Here is an 18,183-nt window from a genome sequence, read left to right as displayed (position 1 = left end):
TGTATTCACATCCCGAGTTCCAAATAGAGGCTTGGACGGACATAAGACTACAACGGATTGGTCCTTTCTTGGTTTTGGGGTGATATTGAGGAGTATCGTTTTCCCTAGCCAAGTTTAATACTAAATCTATGTATTGTATGGATCAGACCAAGTTACAAACCTCCATTTGAGCTAGACATGTTTAATGATTTGAAATTAGTAAGACATTTCACACTTACACATGACACGCTTTCGGGCTTTGAACTAATAACGAAAATAAGAATTGGCTTGTGATGCTTGGACACACGAGGGACTAACTTGTGCCGTTGATTGATGGATTTCGGCATCGATGCCCAATGGATTTCGAAAGAACTAATGGATTTCAATTATATCATTGACCGATGGATTTCGGCAATGATGTCCAATGGATTTCGAATACTTGATGAATTTCAGATGCCTGGTGGATTCCAAAAGGGTCAATGGATGTCGATCATTAATAATTGAACCCCGCATGTATAAGTTCTTCATATATATAATGGATCCTTGATGTATGCTTACATTTAGTTATTTCGATGATCTCTCCTATTTTACTAAGTCATGGCTTTCATTTTTGCTATTGACAACTACGAGGATAAAGTTATTTGCTTGTTGAAGGGCAATGCATATTTAGTAGGTTTACTTACTAGGTTATACTCGCTAGTTGTCTTCTTTAGACTTGTAAGATAGTTGTACCTCTCAAAAGGTTCGGCATTCCTATGGATATGACGATATTAGAAACTGCTATTTATTTTACAAGTATTAATAGGCCCTATCGGATGGTTATTATAATTATTTGGGTGGATGTGGGATTGGACAAACTTGTCCCTCACAAATACTGTGCTAGGTATGAGTGGGTTGAAGGCGATTTTGTTGAAACCCCTTTACTTTGATGGTTCACCAGGGGCCTGAGAGCGATACTCTATGAAACCTGATACAAGTAAATGAGCTTCCAAGATAAATAAGGCGTGTATATAAAATTACTAGTAATTGCCATGTATATATAAATATATGGTTGTGAGCATATTTTTCCTACTGACTTATTGTGATGTTTTATGATCATATGTTAATCACTTTTGCATGTATATAACTCAAAGATCAATAAAAGCAAGAAATACGGGTCAATGACACGCTTGAGATGTCGCGAAAAATAACCCTCACCTCTGGTAACCTTAGAGATGGAGTTAGGGTCATCATAGCCATTTTTGGTATCACAGTAAATTATTATCTGAAGTGATAAGGAGTGTTGGGATTCAGGATCATTATAAAAATGCCTTATGCATGTGATTGCATAGTTGATTTTCTTAAGTGTTAGTCTTAATCCCTAACTTTATTTGTGGAAGTAAAAAAGATTTCCCTAGAATTTATGCAATTTCAATATGAGTGCTTAGGGCCACACTTCAACCTCCAAAGGACAGTCAAACCAAGACCCCTAACTAGACGAGATTCTGCAAGCTCTTGAAACCATGGGTGGACTAATGGAACAACAAGTCCACCAAGAAGTATCGAATGGAAATAGAAAGGGAAATGGTAACGGTGAATGCCCGATGCATAGCTTGGTGGAGCAATCCATAAAGCTACGACCCCCAAGGTTCGACGGGACATGAAATCCCGAGGAGGCTACATCCTGGCTCAATGAGCTAGAAAAGATTTTTGCACTACTGCAGTGTTCTGATGAAAACAAAGTGATCTTGGCAACATACCAACTATAGGGTAATTTCAGTCACTAGTGGAAAGCAACAAAAGGGAGAATCTTCCATGAAGGTGTTGTACTCACGTGGGATGCTTTTATTGAGGCATCTAATGGAAAATACTTTTCAAGTGCACTCACGATCGGAAAATGGAGGAATTCCTATGCTTCACCAGAACAACATGATAGTTGACCAATATGAAGCTAAGTTTGTTGAATTATCCAAATATGCCTTTAAGCTGATCAAAGACCTAGTGGATAGGGCAAAATGATTCTGGGTTGGTCTAAAGCCCGATATCCATAGTCAATTGGTGCTGCTAAACCTGAAGGACTACAATGAGTTGTACAAGCGAGCTCAACTCATCAAGAAAGACTCATTGGAACGGGCTGCCGCACCCAGATCTTACTATTCCACCCCTAAAGGCGACTAGCGCCGAGGCAAAAAGCCAATGGTGGGAGGCAGGCACCAATTTACCTCCAAAAAGAAGAAAAAACAACCAAAGATGACAAAGCGATGCCTCATGTCCAATTTGGATAGGAGCATGCTTTGGGTGTGATCAATAAGGCCATATGGTATAAGATTGCCCACAATGATGACAACGGATACAAGGTGAAGCACCACCTCAAAACAATCTCACTCGACCCCCGGCTCAAGGAAAGGTGTACGCCATGACACAGGAGAAAGTCGAAGCCTCCAAGACCATTATTATAGGTACAATTTCTTTGCATGATCACACTGCATATGTGTTATTTGACACGAATGCTGCTTATTCATTTGTGTTTAAGGCAATTGTGTGATTGATAAGATCAGAACCAAAGCCTCTAGAAATCACCCTCAGTATTTCTACCCTAATGAACACCTCGAAGGAGGAACCAAAGCTAGAAAATATCCTGGTGGTTCAAGAATTTCTCAACGTCTTTTCCAAAGAATTGTCAAGACTATCTCTAGGAAGAGAAGTGGAGTTTGTGATCAAGTTAGTTCTTGGAACAAAACCCATTTCTAAAGCTCCCTACAAGATGTCTTTGTCCGAGCTGAAGGAATTGAAGGTGCAACTATAAGAATTGTTCGACAAAGGGTTTATTCGTCCGAGTGCCTTACCTTAGGGCGCACTAGTCCTATTTGTGAAAAAAAGGACGGATCCTTATGCCTTTGCATTGACTATCGGCAACTCAATAATGTTACTATAAAAAATAAGTACCCATTGTTGAGGATCGATGATTTATTTGATCAACTTCAAGGAGTATCGGTGTTCTCCAAAATCAACTTGAGATCGGGCTACCATCAACTAACAATCAAGAAGGAGGATAGTCTGAAGATGGCATTTAGGACTCGGTACGACCACTACGAATTCACAGTGATGTCGTTCGGCCTAACTAATGCACCCGCAACTTTCATGGATTTAATGAATCAAGTGTTCAAGCCATACCCAGATCATGTTGTGATCATGTTTATTGATGACATCTTGGTATATTCAAAGAGTTCAAGTGAGCACAAACAATACTTGAAGATGGTGTTGCAAACCCTAAAAGAACACGCACTTTACGCCAAATTTAGAAAGTGTGAGTTCTGGCTTAACCGTGTGATGCTTCTCAATCGTCTAGTATTCAGCGAAGGAATCTCAGTAGACCCAATCAAAGCGGAGGCCATAATCAACTGGCCAAGACCCACGACTATCATGGAGGTATGAAGTTTCTTAAGTTTGGCCAGATATTACCAAAGGTTCGTAGAAAAATTTGCAAGCATAGCCACTCCCCTCACCGGACTTCTAAGGAAGGATGTGAAGTTCGAGTGGATGGACAACTGCAAATGAAGTTTTAAAGAACTCAAATGATTCGACCCATGAGGACTCAAGATTTACAGTGATGCCTCTTATAAAGGGCTAGGCTGTGTCTTGATGCAATACAGGAAGTTGGTGCTATATGCGTCTAAGCAATTGAGGCCATATGAGCTAAACTAACCAACTCATGACTTAAAGTTGGCGGCCATCATGTTTGCCTTGAAAATTTGAAGACACTATTTATATAGGGAGAAGTTCATGATATACACCGATTACCAAAACTTGAAATATTTAGTCTCCCGAAAGAAATTTAACATAAGACAAAGACGTTGGATGGAACTTCTAAAAGATTATGACTGCGACATCTTATATCATCTAGGAAAGGCAAATAAAGTCGTGGATGCCTTTAGTCATAAGTCAACCATTGTCCAAATGATGGTTAAAGAATGGATGCTTCTTAAAGAAGTGTGGGACTCGAACTAAAAGTTCGAGATTAAAAGCCTTTTAAGCTTACTAACTACCCTATGAATAGGACCAAAAGTGCTACCGAGAATCAAGATACTTCAATAAACTGACCTTAAAGTCCAAAAGATCCAAAAGGAAGTCTTGGAAGGAAAAAGACTTCACTTTCAAGTAACTAAAGACATAATACTAAGGTTCCATGGATGATTATATGTACCCAAAGACTATCAACTCAAGGAGGAGATTTTGGCAAATGCTATCAAAGCAATTACAATATCCATCCAGGCAACACCAAAATTTATAGAAATCTTTGACAACATTTTTGGTAGAATGGCATGAACATGGATATTACCAAACATGTTGCCAAGTGCTTAACGTGTCAACAAATAAAGGCGCAACATTGTAAATCTAGAGGACTTCTACAGCCTCTCGAAATTCCGAAATGAAAATGGAAGCACCTCACAATGGACTTCATTTTGGGCTCGCCAAGAAACCAAAGAGGAAATGATTCTATTTGGGTGGTTATCGATAGGCTGTGAAAGCCAACCCACTTCCTTGCAATTCAAAAAAACTATACATCGAAAGAATATGCCGAGTTGTATGTTGGGCACATAATTCTTTTACATAGAGTTCTGATGACTATCACATCGAATCGAGATCCAAAATTTATTGCCATATTTTGGCAAAGCCTTCAGTGTGCTATAGGAACCAAACACCAATACAGCACTGTTTATCACCCCCAAATGGATGGTCAAATTGAAAGAACCATCAAAGCTTTGGAAGACATGCTTTGTGCTTGTACCCTAGATTTTAAAGGAAGTTGGGATGAGTGACTGCACATCATAGAATTTGCTTATAACAACAATTTTTAGCAAAGCACCGGGATGGCGTCATTCGAAGCTCTCTATAGTTGAGCTTGCAGAACTCCAGTGTGTTGGGATAAGGTTTGAGAAAGAAGGATTACTGGTCCTAAGCTAGTACAACTTATTATAGAAGTTGCACAGTTAATCCGAGATAGATTAAGAACTGCCCAAAGCGACCTAAAAAGCTACGTGGATAGGCATCGTGAACCATTAGGATTCCAGATATGTAATCATGTGTTTCTCAAAATGTCACCAATAAGGAACGTGTTATAGTTTGGGAAGAAAGAGAAATTGAGCCCAAGGTATGTAGGACCTTTTGAAATCCTTGAAAGAATAGGGAATTTAACTTGTTGGCTAGCTTTACCATCGAAACTTGCTCAAATACATGATGTATTCCATGTATTGATGTTAAGAAAGTATGAGCCTGATCCGACACGTGTTAAATTTTGAAGAAATCGAAGTAGATGACCAAGTGTCGTATGTTAAAGAGCCTGTGCAAATTGTGGATTGAAAGGGGCAAGTCTTGCGTAATAAAGTCATTCCCATAGTTAAGGTCCTATGGCGACATTATGGCATTAAAGAAGCAACTTGGGAAAGTGAAGAAGTTATGAAGCGCCAATGCCCGCATTTTTTTGGATGATCAGGTATGTATTGGAAATTTCAATGACGAAATTTTTTTAGGAAAGAAAGTTGTCACATTCTCAATTTCGACCCTCGTTTTAGCTCTACCAGTGGGCCAAAAGCCGGGTATGCCAATGGCGAGACTTGGCCATGAGCTGGTCCGAGGGTCGATCATGAGTTAAGTGGTCGTTCATGGATCGACAACTTAAGGTCCAGTTATAAAGTATTTGACCATGGAACGAGTATTCGACCATAATGATCAGTCATGGGATGATCGCATACCATCATGGATTGACGAATGGTCATAACTCGATTATGCTCAGTCAATGCATCGGTCGTAGGTGACTCTGCTTGGCTGTTGTACCAGCAATGGACGACCATAAGTCGATCCAAGGCGACCATGAGTTGAGACAAATTGATCGATCTTACACGATAACATGACAACCGATAATTGACCATGGATTGAACGAACTCAACAAGGTTAAACCTTGGATTTACCATGACTTGTGATGTAAGACCTTAGACTGGCCACAATATTCGCTATGAAATCGGTCAACTGGCCTAAGGACTAGCCACAATCCTAGCCAAGAGGGATTGGCCCTTAGACTAGCCCATAAGCCGATCAGGGGACCGACTAACTGAGCCAAGGTCTAGCCCTAGAACCCAGTCGTGAGCCCATTTTTCTCGGTAAAAGGGAGCTCAAACTTGGTTTGGCTGATCAAGCCCAATTGCATCTGGCTCCGTATGGGCATGGCTTAGGCACGAACCTTGGGCTAAATAACGTAGTTGATCGCGGTCGAACCTAATTAAGGCCCTAATTGATGACAAGGCCTTCACAAATTTGGATATTTTTCCAACATGCATTTAGAACGTGCATCATGTAGTAAATTAAGATGCATAGACATTTGGTGTGTTGCGACTTTACCATAAAGGATAAGACTAAAGTTAGACTTAGAACAATTAGAAAACGACACTTAAGTCTTGGCTAATCAAAGTTTCTTAGAAGAACTAATGCGAATAAGTGTGAACGCCTTAGGGGAATTGTGGAAAAAGAAGATCCTAGAGCCTAGGTCTATTACTACCCTAGAACTCAAGTGTGAAAGGTGGATCTTGGAGTCCACAAGAAAGGGGCTACACGCCCAAAAATACAGAGGAGGAAAGCCAAAACAAGTCCAACTTTGGACCAAGATAAGTCTACCTCATCTCTTTTGGACTTTAGCCAATTAATAACCGAGATAAAATGTCTAAGCTAGCATAGGGCTTAATTAGAATCTTGGAAGATAAGTTTGTATAACCATTGATGACTCTTGACTCAAGATCAAGTGGGAACACTCCTCTTTCCAACTAGAATTTACCTCTTTTCATTTTCGAAATCTTTGAACATTTGTTATTTGCCAATTTTACAAAGCTTTTTGTGATTTGAATTTGAAGAAATTTCATGAAAGTTTTTCAAAAAATCTTAATTTATAATGTACTTAAATTTAAAATTTTTCTAAGGTGAAATGGTAGGGACAAAGGTCCAATCATTCACAATTTGAAATCTTCTCTGTATAGGAAAAACAGTGATTATGGTGCCTTTTCGAATTTTTACAAAAATTTTCCTTTCAAATTTGAACATGTTTCCTCCATGAAAATTTTAAAGGACATCTATGTCTATAACACATAAAAATTTCAAGAGTTTTAAAAAGAATTGGATTTCAAAATGGGTCCTTCTTTGTGAATGTTGGATCTACTGGACAAATGGATTCTTGGGATATATTTGGTCACTTGCTACTCTTTCTACGGCAGGAATTGGACTTAGCTTCCTCATGAAAAATGTTAACTAAATTTTTCTCTACAACATACTAAAATTTCATAATTTTTTGATTCCATTTGATAGGGCAATGGCATTAATTTTGGAAACCGGTCAAAACTGTTTTTCTTGCTTAGAAGGTGTGAATCACGCCCAACTTGGATTCTAGTCCTTAATTGCCCTCTTGAGATGTCCCAATCTACCTAGCTATAGTCCTACCCTATCTTAAGACTCGATGACCAAGTAATACCTTTCGTAAATGTTTCTTGACCGGTTTGTTTGAGGATATTAATGTAGGCCTATTGAGAGACCTATAACACCTATTAAGAGGAAGGTAGATAAAGTGTAACGATTCATTAATTAAGGGATTAGGTGGACCAATAGGATGATGGCCATGTTGATACCACACTTTCCAACTAAGCCACCTTCATTTATGACTGTTCGGACTGTTCTGGGGGGAGGATTTCTATAAGTAGGAGTAGAACCTATTCACCTTACCACATCTCACTGAAGCCATCCTCCTCTCTTTATTTCCATCGCCAATCACCCATCTCTCTCTCTCATAGTTCGGCCCTCTCTTCCCTAGAAGTTCTTGCCGCCACCCTTGCCACTGTTCTTGTCATCATCATTAATTCAAGGCCATCGGCATAGAAAGTAGTAAGTAGACTTACTAACGATTGGTTAGGACACGATAGTCCAAGCTTGTAACAAGTCCATGTTTGATTTTTTATTATTATTGAGATTTATGTCTGCTTGCTTGAGTTGGTTTTGTATTGGTGTTGGGCCTTGGTTTGGCATTTGGCCTTTGAAATTGAAGTGGTTTAGTTCGAATGCTTGATTGTTGTGCTTCGGTTTGAACTTTGAAGTGGCCCGGTTCTTGTGCTTGTATTACTATGCCTTCATTTTACTTTGATTCCAATAGTTTTGAAAAGATATTTTTAAAGAAAGCTTGATATTGTTCTATGAACTATTTAAGACCACTTTTGAAAGTGTGTGTTCATGTCTTGAGTTCCGAATAGAGGCTTGGACAGACATAAGACCACGATGGATTAGTCCTTTCTTGGTTTTGAAGCGATATTGAGGCGTATCGATTTCCCGAGCTAAGTTTAGTAGTAATTTGGTGTATCATATGGATCAGACCAAGTTGTGAATCTCCATTTGAGCTCGGCATGTTTAATGATTTGGAACCGGTATGGCATTTCACACACTTACGTGTGGCACACTTTCGGGCTTTGGACTAAAAGCGAAGATAAGAATTGGCTTGTGATGCTTGATGCTTTGACACACAAGGGACTAACTTATGTCGTCGACCAATGGATTTCTACAATGATGCTCAATGGATTTCGGAAGAATCGATAGATTTCGGTAATACTGTCGATCAATGGATTTCGACGACGGTACCGGATAGATTTCAAATGCCCGATGGATTCCGGAAAGGTTGATGAATTTTCATCATTAATAAATAAATCCCGTGTGTATAAGTTTCTCATATGTATAATGGATCCTTGATCTATGCTTGCATTTAGTTATTTTGAGGATCTTTCTTAATTTTATTAAGTTATGGCCTTTTATTTTTTGTTATTGATCTACTATCAACAACTATCAGGATAAAGTTATTTGCTTATTGAAGGGCGATGCATCATCCTACTTTGATTTTAGTAGGTTTACTTATTGGGTTATACTCACCAATTGTTTCCTTCAAACTTGTAGGATGGTTGTACCTCCTGAAAGATTCAACATTCTTGTGGATATGACGATGTCAGAAACTGCTGTTTATTTTGCGAATACTAATAAGATCTATTAGATGGTCACTACAACCATCTAGGTGGATGTAGGATAGGACAAACTCGTCCTCACAAATACCGCATCGGGTATGAGTGGGTCAAAGGTGATTTTGTTGGTCTCCTTCGAGGCTTTGACTGTACACTAGGGCAGAGAGCGATATTCCACCTGATGGCACTGTAGAAGACTAAATTGATAATTGGTCCTTAGGGGTACAATTTTGGTAAAATCTCATTAGAGGATATTAGGATACTTTGAAGATGGCATGTATGTATTAGTTAGTATGAAACCTAGCCCAAGTAAATGGGCTTGTAAGATAAATAAGGCATGTATGTAAAATTATTAGTAGTTGTCATGTATATGTAAATATATATTTGTCAATGTGTTTTTCCTACTGACTTATTGTGATGTTTTGTGATTGGAGCCAATGAGCGTCGTGCGATGCCGGGGTCGCCTCCCGCGGTCACATCCGCATTGTTTTAGCTCGACATTTGAGCAGGAACTGTCTCTTTGCCAACCGTCCCGCTCGTGTGCTCACATGTGATCTTGCACCCTTTACCCTTGCGAGCCATGCAAATATGTAGGAAAAAAAAAATCGCATTCAAGCACATGCGGGGCCCAAATTGCCAAAATAAATTAACAAATAAATTTTTGTTCGACAATAGAGGTGAGCGATTTCAAGTTCTGTACAAGTTTCACCTGCAACATGGAAACTACCGACTAGGATAGGTTCCTTATTTTTTGAAATCTGGAACCTACATATCTTGAAACCTGAAACCTACACTATTATAGGTTCCAAGGTCATTTCTTGGTTCTAGTCAGATTTCACTTGTATTTTTAACTGAATTATTGCAATAAGTCATTAATTTTAATGACCACCACTCGATTGCTTTTGCATGTATATAACTCAAAGATCAATAAAAGAATGAAATATGGGTTGGCGACATGGCTAGTATGTCACGAAAAATAACTCTCATTTTTCGTGACCGTAGATATGGAGTTAGGGTCGTTACAATCCGATTCTCAATCTTTAGGTATTCCAATTAGGTAACTGCTACGGCTTCTTTTGCACCGCAAGCTGGTAAATTTGTCCAAGGGGAGGAACTAGTTCCATGCCGAGGATCTGGCTGCGAAAGGGTAAGCAGCTCTCTATTAAGATCAATAGGAAGCGCGTCACCTTCTCCCCCTCTTTGATTTTGCAGTACTGAGTTAGGATCTCCTTCAACCCTTGCAATTTTTCTTCGGCCATCTCTAACTCGTTCCATAACGTGGACAATTGGTTAAAAACAGTTGATTTTGAGAGATTCCCTTGCTTGAGTCCTGATAAGGCCTGTGTTATAGTAAAAATTTTGGCCTTATCTAATTTTTCATACATTTCTCATATATTTTCCCAAAATTTTTTAGCATCTTCGGTAGGAGGAAGTCCGGTGGCCACTTCCGGGGTGAGGTAGTTCCTGATCCACGTTTGGATGAGCTGGTTGCACTTCCTCTAGTGCCGTGCCAGCTACTCATCCGTTGGAACAAGGATTGTACCATCAATGAAGGCCTCTTTATCCTTTGTAATCAGGGCTCGCCAGAGTTCTTGGGACCAAATGGAGTAGTTATCCAGTCCCGAGAGTAACTGTGAAATTGGGCGGAACTCGGGTCCATCGGCGGTGGTCGTGTACAGCACATCCTCCGGCTCAGGCCGGCCAATGGAGGTACCCGCGAAGGGAAAATAACCAGGTCAATAACCCGGGTAAGGAAAGACGGTCGGACCCAAGCCATTCTCGTTCGAGTAGGACCAGCCCAGTTCGGATCCCCGATTGGGCTCGGTGGCAAGTGTCGAGCCTCCCCCTGACCCACTATTCTCTGCGTGAGTTCTTTCTGTCGAGCCCGTCACATTCTGGGCAGATTGGATTTGGACAGGGATCCATTGAATATATGGTCCCTGAAGTACTTGCCCTGGATTGAGCTGAGGAGGCCCTAAATTAGGTTGAATCGAACCCAAATGTCCTTTATCAGGACGCATCTGGTCTTCGTTTTATCCACCATAGTTGATCGTTGACCCTGAGATGAGTTTTCCAACTCTTGATCATAGGAAGAAATTTCTGGATCCCCAAATGTTCCCGACTGCGAGGTTTGATTTTTCAGCATGGTTTTTAGTGGATCTTTTGTAACCAAAAATTTTCTTTACAAGTGAAGAAGAGTGGTTTTCTAAACCTGTGGTTGTGGCCGGACAAGAAAAAAGGATCAGTGTGCACAAGCTAGAACAAAAGAAGCTCTGATACCACGTCAGAGAATTAGATGATGGAAAGCTGTCGGGAATTATATAATTGTATATTGCTTTCTCATATCAACATTGTATGATTATAGTCCTATTTATAATACATATAGAGTCGAAATACTCCTAGAAAGAACATACAAAATATAATCAAGTTCCTAATACACAATATTCTAGTTTCTCATCAATGAACCATTAGAATCAATTAGAATCAATTAGGATCAATTAAGGCAATCGTATTTTCAACAAGTGACCTATGTGATGACACGGCCTATGTGGCTGACGTCGTAATTACCAAGCTGAAAACTAAGGTAAATAGTGAGATGTGGCTAGCTTTGCTAATAAAGCAGATTCTGAATGATGCTTCCTCAAATGATAGTGCTCTGCAAACTCTGCAACAACAATATAGTTTGACGATGGCTAACAAACGAGACAAATAATGTTGATATCAATGTTGGCCAGAGGATATTAGAACTTATTGGGAAAAAATGACAAGAAGCAAGATTAGTTTTGTATGCACAGTTACTTGGATGTGCACTTGCTGCACTTAAGGATCGACTAGCTTCATATAAGAGAAAATTGTGAAATTTGTGTATATTTGGATGTATCATAATAAATAGTACATAGCCTTTATGATATTCACTATACAAAGTGACATATATCAATCAAGATACACATAATCAAACGAAGATATATGCATAATTTTAAGAGGTAGAAAAAAGTAATATAAATTATTTTAGTTATCTCTAATATTGAAAATATCATAAAGAATTATTCTAATTATCTCTAACATAGTGCTTGTAGGTAAATAAATATTGGATGCAAATTGAATCATCACTTGAAAGGACAAATGAAGGCCCTAATTCTGTATGGTATATGAACAGTTTACGTCATGATTTAGGTGCTCAATTTCAGGATTATGAACTCTCATGGTTCCACGTATCACGGAAAATCTATAATTTCAGAATAATTTTTTTCCCGCCAAATTACCGGAAGCCTTGCGACGAATCTATAGAGAAGCGTTATAAGTATGAGATTTTATTGAGAATTTTTTTTTCCACGAATTATGAACCATTATTCAAATCTTGTTAATAGAGAGAGAGAGAGAGAGAGCTGTAACTTGCAAGTTAACAAGAACTGGTTTAATTAAACACGCTGGATACCTCATTAAGACAAAATAAGTATGGACAAAGTTTTACTTTTTCTTGGATTTCATCAGATGAAAAAGTTCTTCTAGAAACTCTCACCATCTAGAATAATGACTAACAAAACAAGAAGACAACGGCGTGGTTTTAGGATTTCATTTGATGAAAGAGGTCTTCTACAAACTGTCCCCATCTGGAGAAATGGTTAATAAAACAAGAAATCTAAGGCGGAGGTAACAACTTGGGCTATCTTTAGGAAAAGAAAGATAGATCTAGCCTAAGGAAGAACTACGACCGTTTCAACCGCAAGTTCGACTCAAGTCTCCATTTAAAAAGACAACCACCCAAGCACAAGAAGAAACAAGTTGACACTCGAAGCATCTCAACCTGCCCAATCCCATGGCCAACCCCAACTTCCTCATAGTGGCTTTTGCTGGCCAAAGCCACATAAATCCCGCCTTCCAGCTCGCAGGCCGCCTCCTCCGGACTGGCGCTTCCGTCACGTTCACCACCACGACAACCGCTCACCGTAGCATGAGCGGGATCCAAGCCTCCGACCGCCTGACATTTGCCACCTACTCCGATGGCGCCGAAGAGGGTCCTAAACCAAGTAACTTAAGCCTGAGCAGCATATGGAGGACTCCGCCCGGCGGTGCTCGGAAGCCGTGAGACAGATCATCGAGGCGAGCCGTGATAAGGGAGAGAACTTCACGTGCATATTTTATACGGCGGTTGCATCTTGGGTGGGCGAAGTCGCGCGTTGTTATGACATCCCGTCTGGTGTGCTTTGGATTCAACCAGCAACGTTGTTCGAGATATATTACTATTACATCAATGGCTACGGTGACAGTATCACAAATGAGAGCAATGATCCTTCATCGCCGACTCAATTACCAGGACTGCCGCCGCTCACGGGCCGCGACGTCCCTACTTTCTTGACCCCCGGGAGCCCATTTCGTTTTCTTTTCACTTTGATTGAAAAGGAAATCCAATCGCTCAAGGGGGATAGGAAAGCAAGATTGCTTGTGAATACTTTCGATGCACTAGAATCGGAGCAATTGAACGCTATTGATGAACTCAAAATGGTGGCCGTCGGGCCGCTACTGCCTTCCTTGGAGGGACGAGGCTCTTTCTGGCGCATCGCCAGGAGGCGACCTCTTCCTAGGTTCGAGGGATTACATTGAGTGGTTAGACACACAGCCTGCGGCCTCGGTGGTTTACATATCATTCGGAAGTATCTCCGCCCTTTCGAAGCCACAAAAGGAAGAAATGGCACGCGGGCTGTTAAGCACCGGCCGGCCGTTCTTGTGGGTGATCAAGAAAGCATTGATCATGGATGGCGGGGATGGGGACGGGAAGCAAGAGGAGTCAGAGGATCAATTGAGCTGTATGGAAGAGTTACAGAAACAAGGGATGATCGTGCCATGGTGCTCTCAAGTCGAGGTCCTGTCGCACCCGTCGGTAGGGTGCTTCGTCACGCACTGTGGCTGGAACTCGACACTTGAGAGTGTGGTCTGCGGGGTGCCGATGGTGGCCTTCCCGCTGTGGGCCGACCAGCTGACCAACGCCATGCTCATCCAAGATGTTTGGAAGGTTGGGGTGAGGGTCAGCGGGAATGAACGGGGCGTCGTGGAGGGAGAGGAACTCACAAGGTGCTTGGAGATGGTGCTGGGAGGCGGCGAGAGGAGCGAGGGAATGAGGGGGAACGCCAAGAGGCTGAAGGAGGCGGCACGAGAGGCTGGCAAAGAAGGTGGGTGTGCGGACAAGAATCTCAAGGCCTTACTGGAAGAGCTTGTTTCTGGCTGAAGAATAGAGCTCAATTTGAATTGAACCAAGAGGCATTTTTGTTTTTTGTTTTATATAATTATGATGTGATTCAAGGTCTTTGGCCCTCCTTTGTCGCCAAAAGAAATTAATGTAATTGAGATGTATGGTATTTTTTCGGGATTTACATTGTCGCTGGCCAGCCTCTTGACTTATGATATATGAAAGAAGCACATTAACAAAAAACTCCGGCTTGAAAAATCGTTCCATATTGCAAGACACTCGATGGTAGGGATCATATCATGCATTGCATAATAGGCCATAATTAAGAAATGTAATGATAGTATTAATTGAATCAATAACGAGAATAGCTAATAAATAAGGCCAAATGGCCATAATAGTCCTCGAATTTTCTCCTCTTTTTAGTTTTACCGCCAACTTTTTAGGTTATCCAGATAATTTTTTTGCCTTTTGAACTCGTATAAAATATGTCCCAAAATTAGACTCCCTCAAAAACTATACATTAGATACGCTTTTGCCCTTTTCAAAGTTATTATCTACGATTTCACCATTAAGACCGTATTTTCTCGGGGAGAAACCAAATTCTTCTTGTTTTATTTATAAAACAAAAAAAAAAAAAAAGATCAAAAATGGCTGATATAAAACTAGACAAATTGTCTCCTATTTAAAGATATAAAAAAAAAAAAAAAAGATTGGGAAAAATTCGCACAGACCAACAAAAAATAAAAGTAGGTGTAAAGTGGGGATTTGCAAAGAAATTTAACGGAATATTTCTTCTTAAGAATGGTGTTGAAGGGCCTAGGACTGATTTAAAACAAATTAAAAATATTGGATATTTTTCTACCAGGATTAAAAGGTCAGGATAATGTAGAGATCTATTTTGCCATTTGACCCAGAATCTTGTTAGAAAGTGTCCGTGCACACTAGTTAAAGTTAGTAACATTAATGAAGGTACAGATCGACACATTTTAAAAAAATAAATTAAAAGAGACATGCTTCAAATAGAAATATTTGTATTGGCAACGACCCTAACAAAATGCCGTAAAAACGCTCGCAAATTTTCCAAATAAAAAAAAAAAAATCACTAAGGAGATATCTACATACTAAAACTAGGAAAATTACAAAAAAAAAAAAGAAAAAAGTAGTAAGGTTATTGGAAGAATGTCAACTAAATCCTAAATCTTTCAACTCGACTAATTTAATCCTAGATTTTTTTATCATTTGTTGATGTAGTCATTTTGACCTATTTTTGTTGAGAATCTATGGCGTGGACTTAGACCATCCTATATAGCATGACTAGCATTGATGTAAATATCTTTTTAATTTAATTTTTATTTTTTCCTTTTCTTTCCTTTTTCCTTTTTCTTTGTTTCTTATTTCCCTTCACTTGTTTATGGCCTTGGCAATGGTTGGTAGAGGTCGCCACCATAAGCAACACCTAGACGCCTCGTCGGGCCAAGATTTGGCGAGGGCATCATGACTATGCCGGCAATCTTTACCAACCATTAGTTAAAAAAAAAAAAAAAAAAGACGAAAAGAAGAAAATAGAAGAGAAAAAAAAAGAAATGAAAAAATTATCTAAATTTTGTAAAAATTGTCTATGTCAATTTTTTTTTTCTAAAATTTGTAAAAGTTGTCTATGTTAAAGCTGGTCGCCATTTGCGTTGGTAATTTCCTACTAAAATTGACCAAAATGATTAAATTAGCAAATTATCAAAATATTTAGTACTAAATTGATCAAATTAAAATATTTAGAACTGAATTGATATCTATGTAATAAAGTTATTATTATTATTATTACTTTTTGGTGATCATCCCTACTTACCTTTGAAAGAGAGAGAATGGTACTTGAAAAGAATTTGGTCGAACAAAATTTTTGTGATGACAAAATAAGCTAAGATACATAAACACTTTAAGGGCGTGGGAAGTATCTTGAGTTGGAAAGGCTATTCTCTCATCATGTTTTGGACTAAATCAAACGCTTTAAATAGAGAGTCCTTGAGTACGTACAATTGATACAATCTCACAAAAGGGCCGATAACCCAACTCCCATGTCACGCTGGCGCCACCATCACCCGCCCGTAGTTGTCGCTTAGACCCCGCCACAGTCACCTCCCGGTGTCCCCTGCCCTCCTCGTCATCGTCATCGTCATCAACCAATGTCTCTGTTTCTCTACCACTTGTCCATGAAGAAATAGGGGCCTCGCACAAGGGCTATGGCTAACACTGTGGTCGAGGCCCATGGAGCCGTGCTCAATTGAGCAGATGAATAGAGATAGCAAGCCTGTCAAATAAAACGCTAATTTTTTTATGGACTAAAAATAACAAATTTTGATTAGAATTTGCTCTGTAAGGTGTGAGAGTTGAAATCCACTCCCGAAACTATATTGCCCTAATCACAATCTCCTGAGAAAGTGAGAATTTGAATCATTGACCTCTTCCTTCAATGTTGGAAGGATGGCTACTGAGGCAAATTCCAATAGTTAACTTCCCTTTTTAATAAGTAGAAAATCGTTGTGTCAAAACCGCCAAATAAATGAAAGACATTTATTTTTCTTGAATATGATTTTCATATAAATTATTTTCTTTATCATAAATTTTTTTAATGAAATAAATGCATCTTAAAATTAAAGTTCTCTTTTAGGTGATTTTAAGATGGTAGATGATAGCTATGGACCTCCTTCAATGATGCTTAGCTTTATGATAATGTGGTTGGGCGCCGTAAATCGCGCAACTGCAAGCAATCAATAACAATAAATAAAATGAAAACAGAAGGAAGACAGATGTTTTGGTCTATTGCTATCAAATCAGGACGCAACAACTTCCGATGCTCTTCGACACCTGTCCACACCTAACTCCGGTTAACTAGGCTTGATACGCTTTACTCAACAACAGAAATATCTTCGACCAAAAAAAAAAAAAAAAAAAACAACAGAAATATCCATAAATTCAAAATCCTCTTTCCTATTCCGATACAAATATTTAAATATATTTATCTCGTGAAAAATCAATGGCTGAAATAATATTTATTCTCGATTTAGACATAGATTATAATTTTTTTTTTTGGTCAGTCCTACTCTATTTATACTCTACACTCACTCGCAGACTTGTGCCCTATCTCGCAAGTGGCGTGGGAGTCGCAACCCACTCTCGAAACTTACTCGTCCTTACCCCCATCCCCCGGAGAATGTGGGGATTAACCTCACCTCCCCCTTCCATGTCGGAGGTGGCCACTGGGGCGAACCCCCAGTGGTTGACATAGATTATAATTGATTAAGAAATATTTTCCGTTGGGTATAATTCCCAAGACGTTGCAAATAGTTATTTTAAAATACATTTTTAAAATTACTTATTTTCTTGAAATAAACAAATGCGTGACGTAATGTGAGGACAAAAGAAGCAACCGATCATTTGCCGCGTTTTGCCAGCTCAGCGGATTGCAAAAGATGTTTTAGATTCTGTTTCCGTCCCGGAAAAGAGCCCACGCAGTCCAAACAAGACAGGTTGGAAGTCAGATTCTACTCAAAACAAAACATTATCAATAGAGGGAAAAAAAGGATAAGAAAGAAAGTAAAATTGCCACTTGAGACTATATCAATAATACACAACATGTCATCCCAAAAAAATAAAAAAATTAGTACACAACTTTTTTTTATCGCTTAGTTAACATATTTTATTCTTGGTCCTTATCTAATAGTTTAAGACGTTCTATTTTCATAATAGATAATGATTCGAAAATTTTTCAATTGAAAGATTATAAAAAATTTGGATGAGATAGTCTTTGCATTATGGGGTACGAAAATTCATAACCCGTAAGCATAAAATCTTTTTTTTTTTTAATTTTGTCTCTTGGTGGATTAGTTTTGTTTGATAATTCTTTTTGTACACAAGTTAATCACTATCTTAAGAAATAATCAACAATTTACGCAATATAAGCTCTGAAATAAAATTAGAAGGTGCGAAGCGCAAATCTTGGGGATTATTTTA

General features: G+C 39.1%; 1 protein-coding gene across 1 annotated transcript; it reads left to right on the top strand.

The window, feature by feature from the left end:
* The first annotated feature begins 12,810 nt into the window (after window positions 1-12,810).
* Window positions 12,811-14,217, top strand: LOC104429144 (crocetin glucosyltransferase, chloroplastic). Its single transcript, XM_010042046.2, is given in 3 exon segments — window positions 12,811-13,023; window positions 13,026-13,544; window positions 13,546-14,217. Coding segments are annotated over 3 exon segments (1,404 nt in total).
* Window positions 14,218-18,183: the final 3,966 nt, after the last annotated feature.

The sequence above is a fragment of the Eucalyptus grandis genome, chromosome 4 (genome assembly GCF_016545825.1).
Source record: "Eucalyptus grandis isolate ANBG69807.140 chromosome 4, ASM1654582v1, whole genome shotgun sequence".
Lineage (NCBI taxonomy): Eukaryota > Viridiplantae > Streptophyta > Magnoliopsida > Myrtales > Myrtaceae > Eucalyptus > Eucalyptus grandis.
This window is presented reverse-complemented; position numbering and strand designations above follow the sequence as displayed.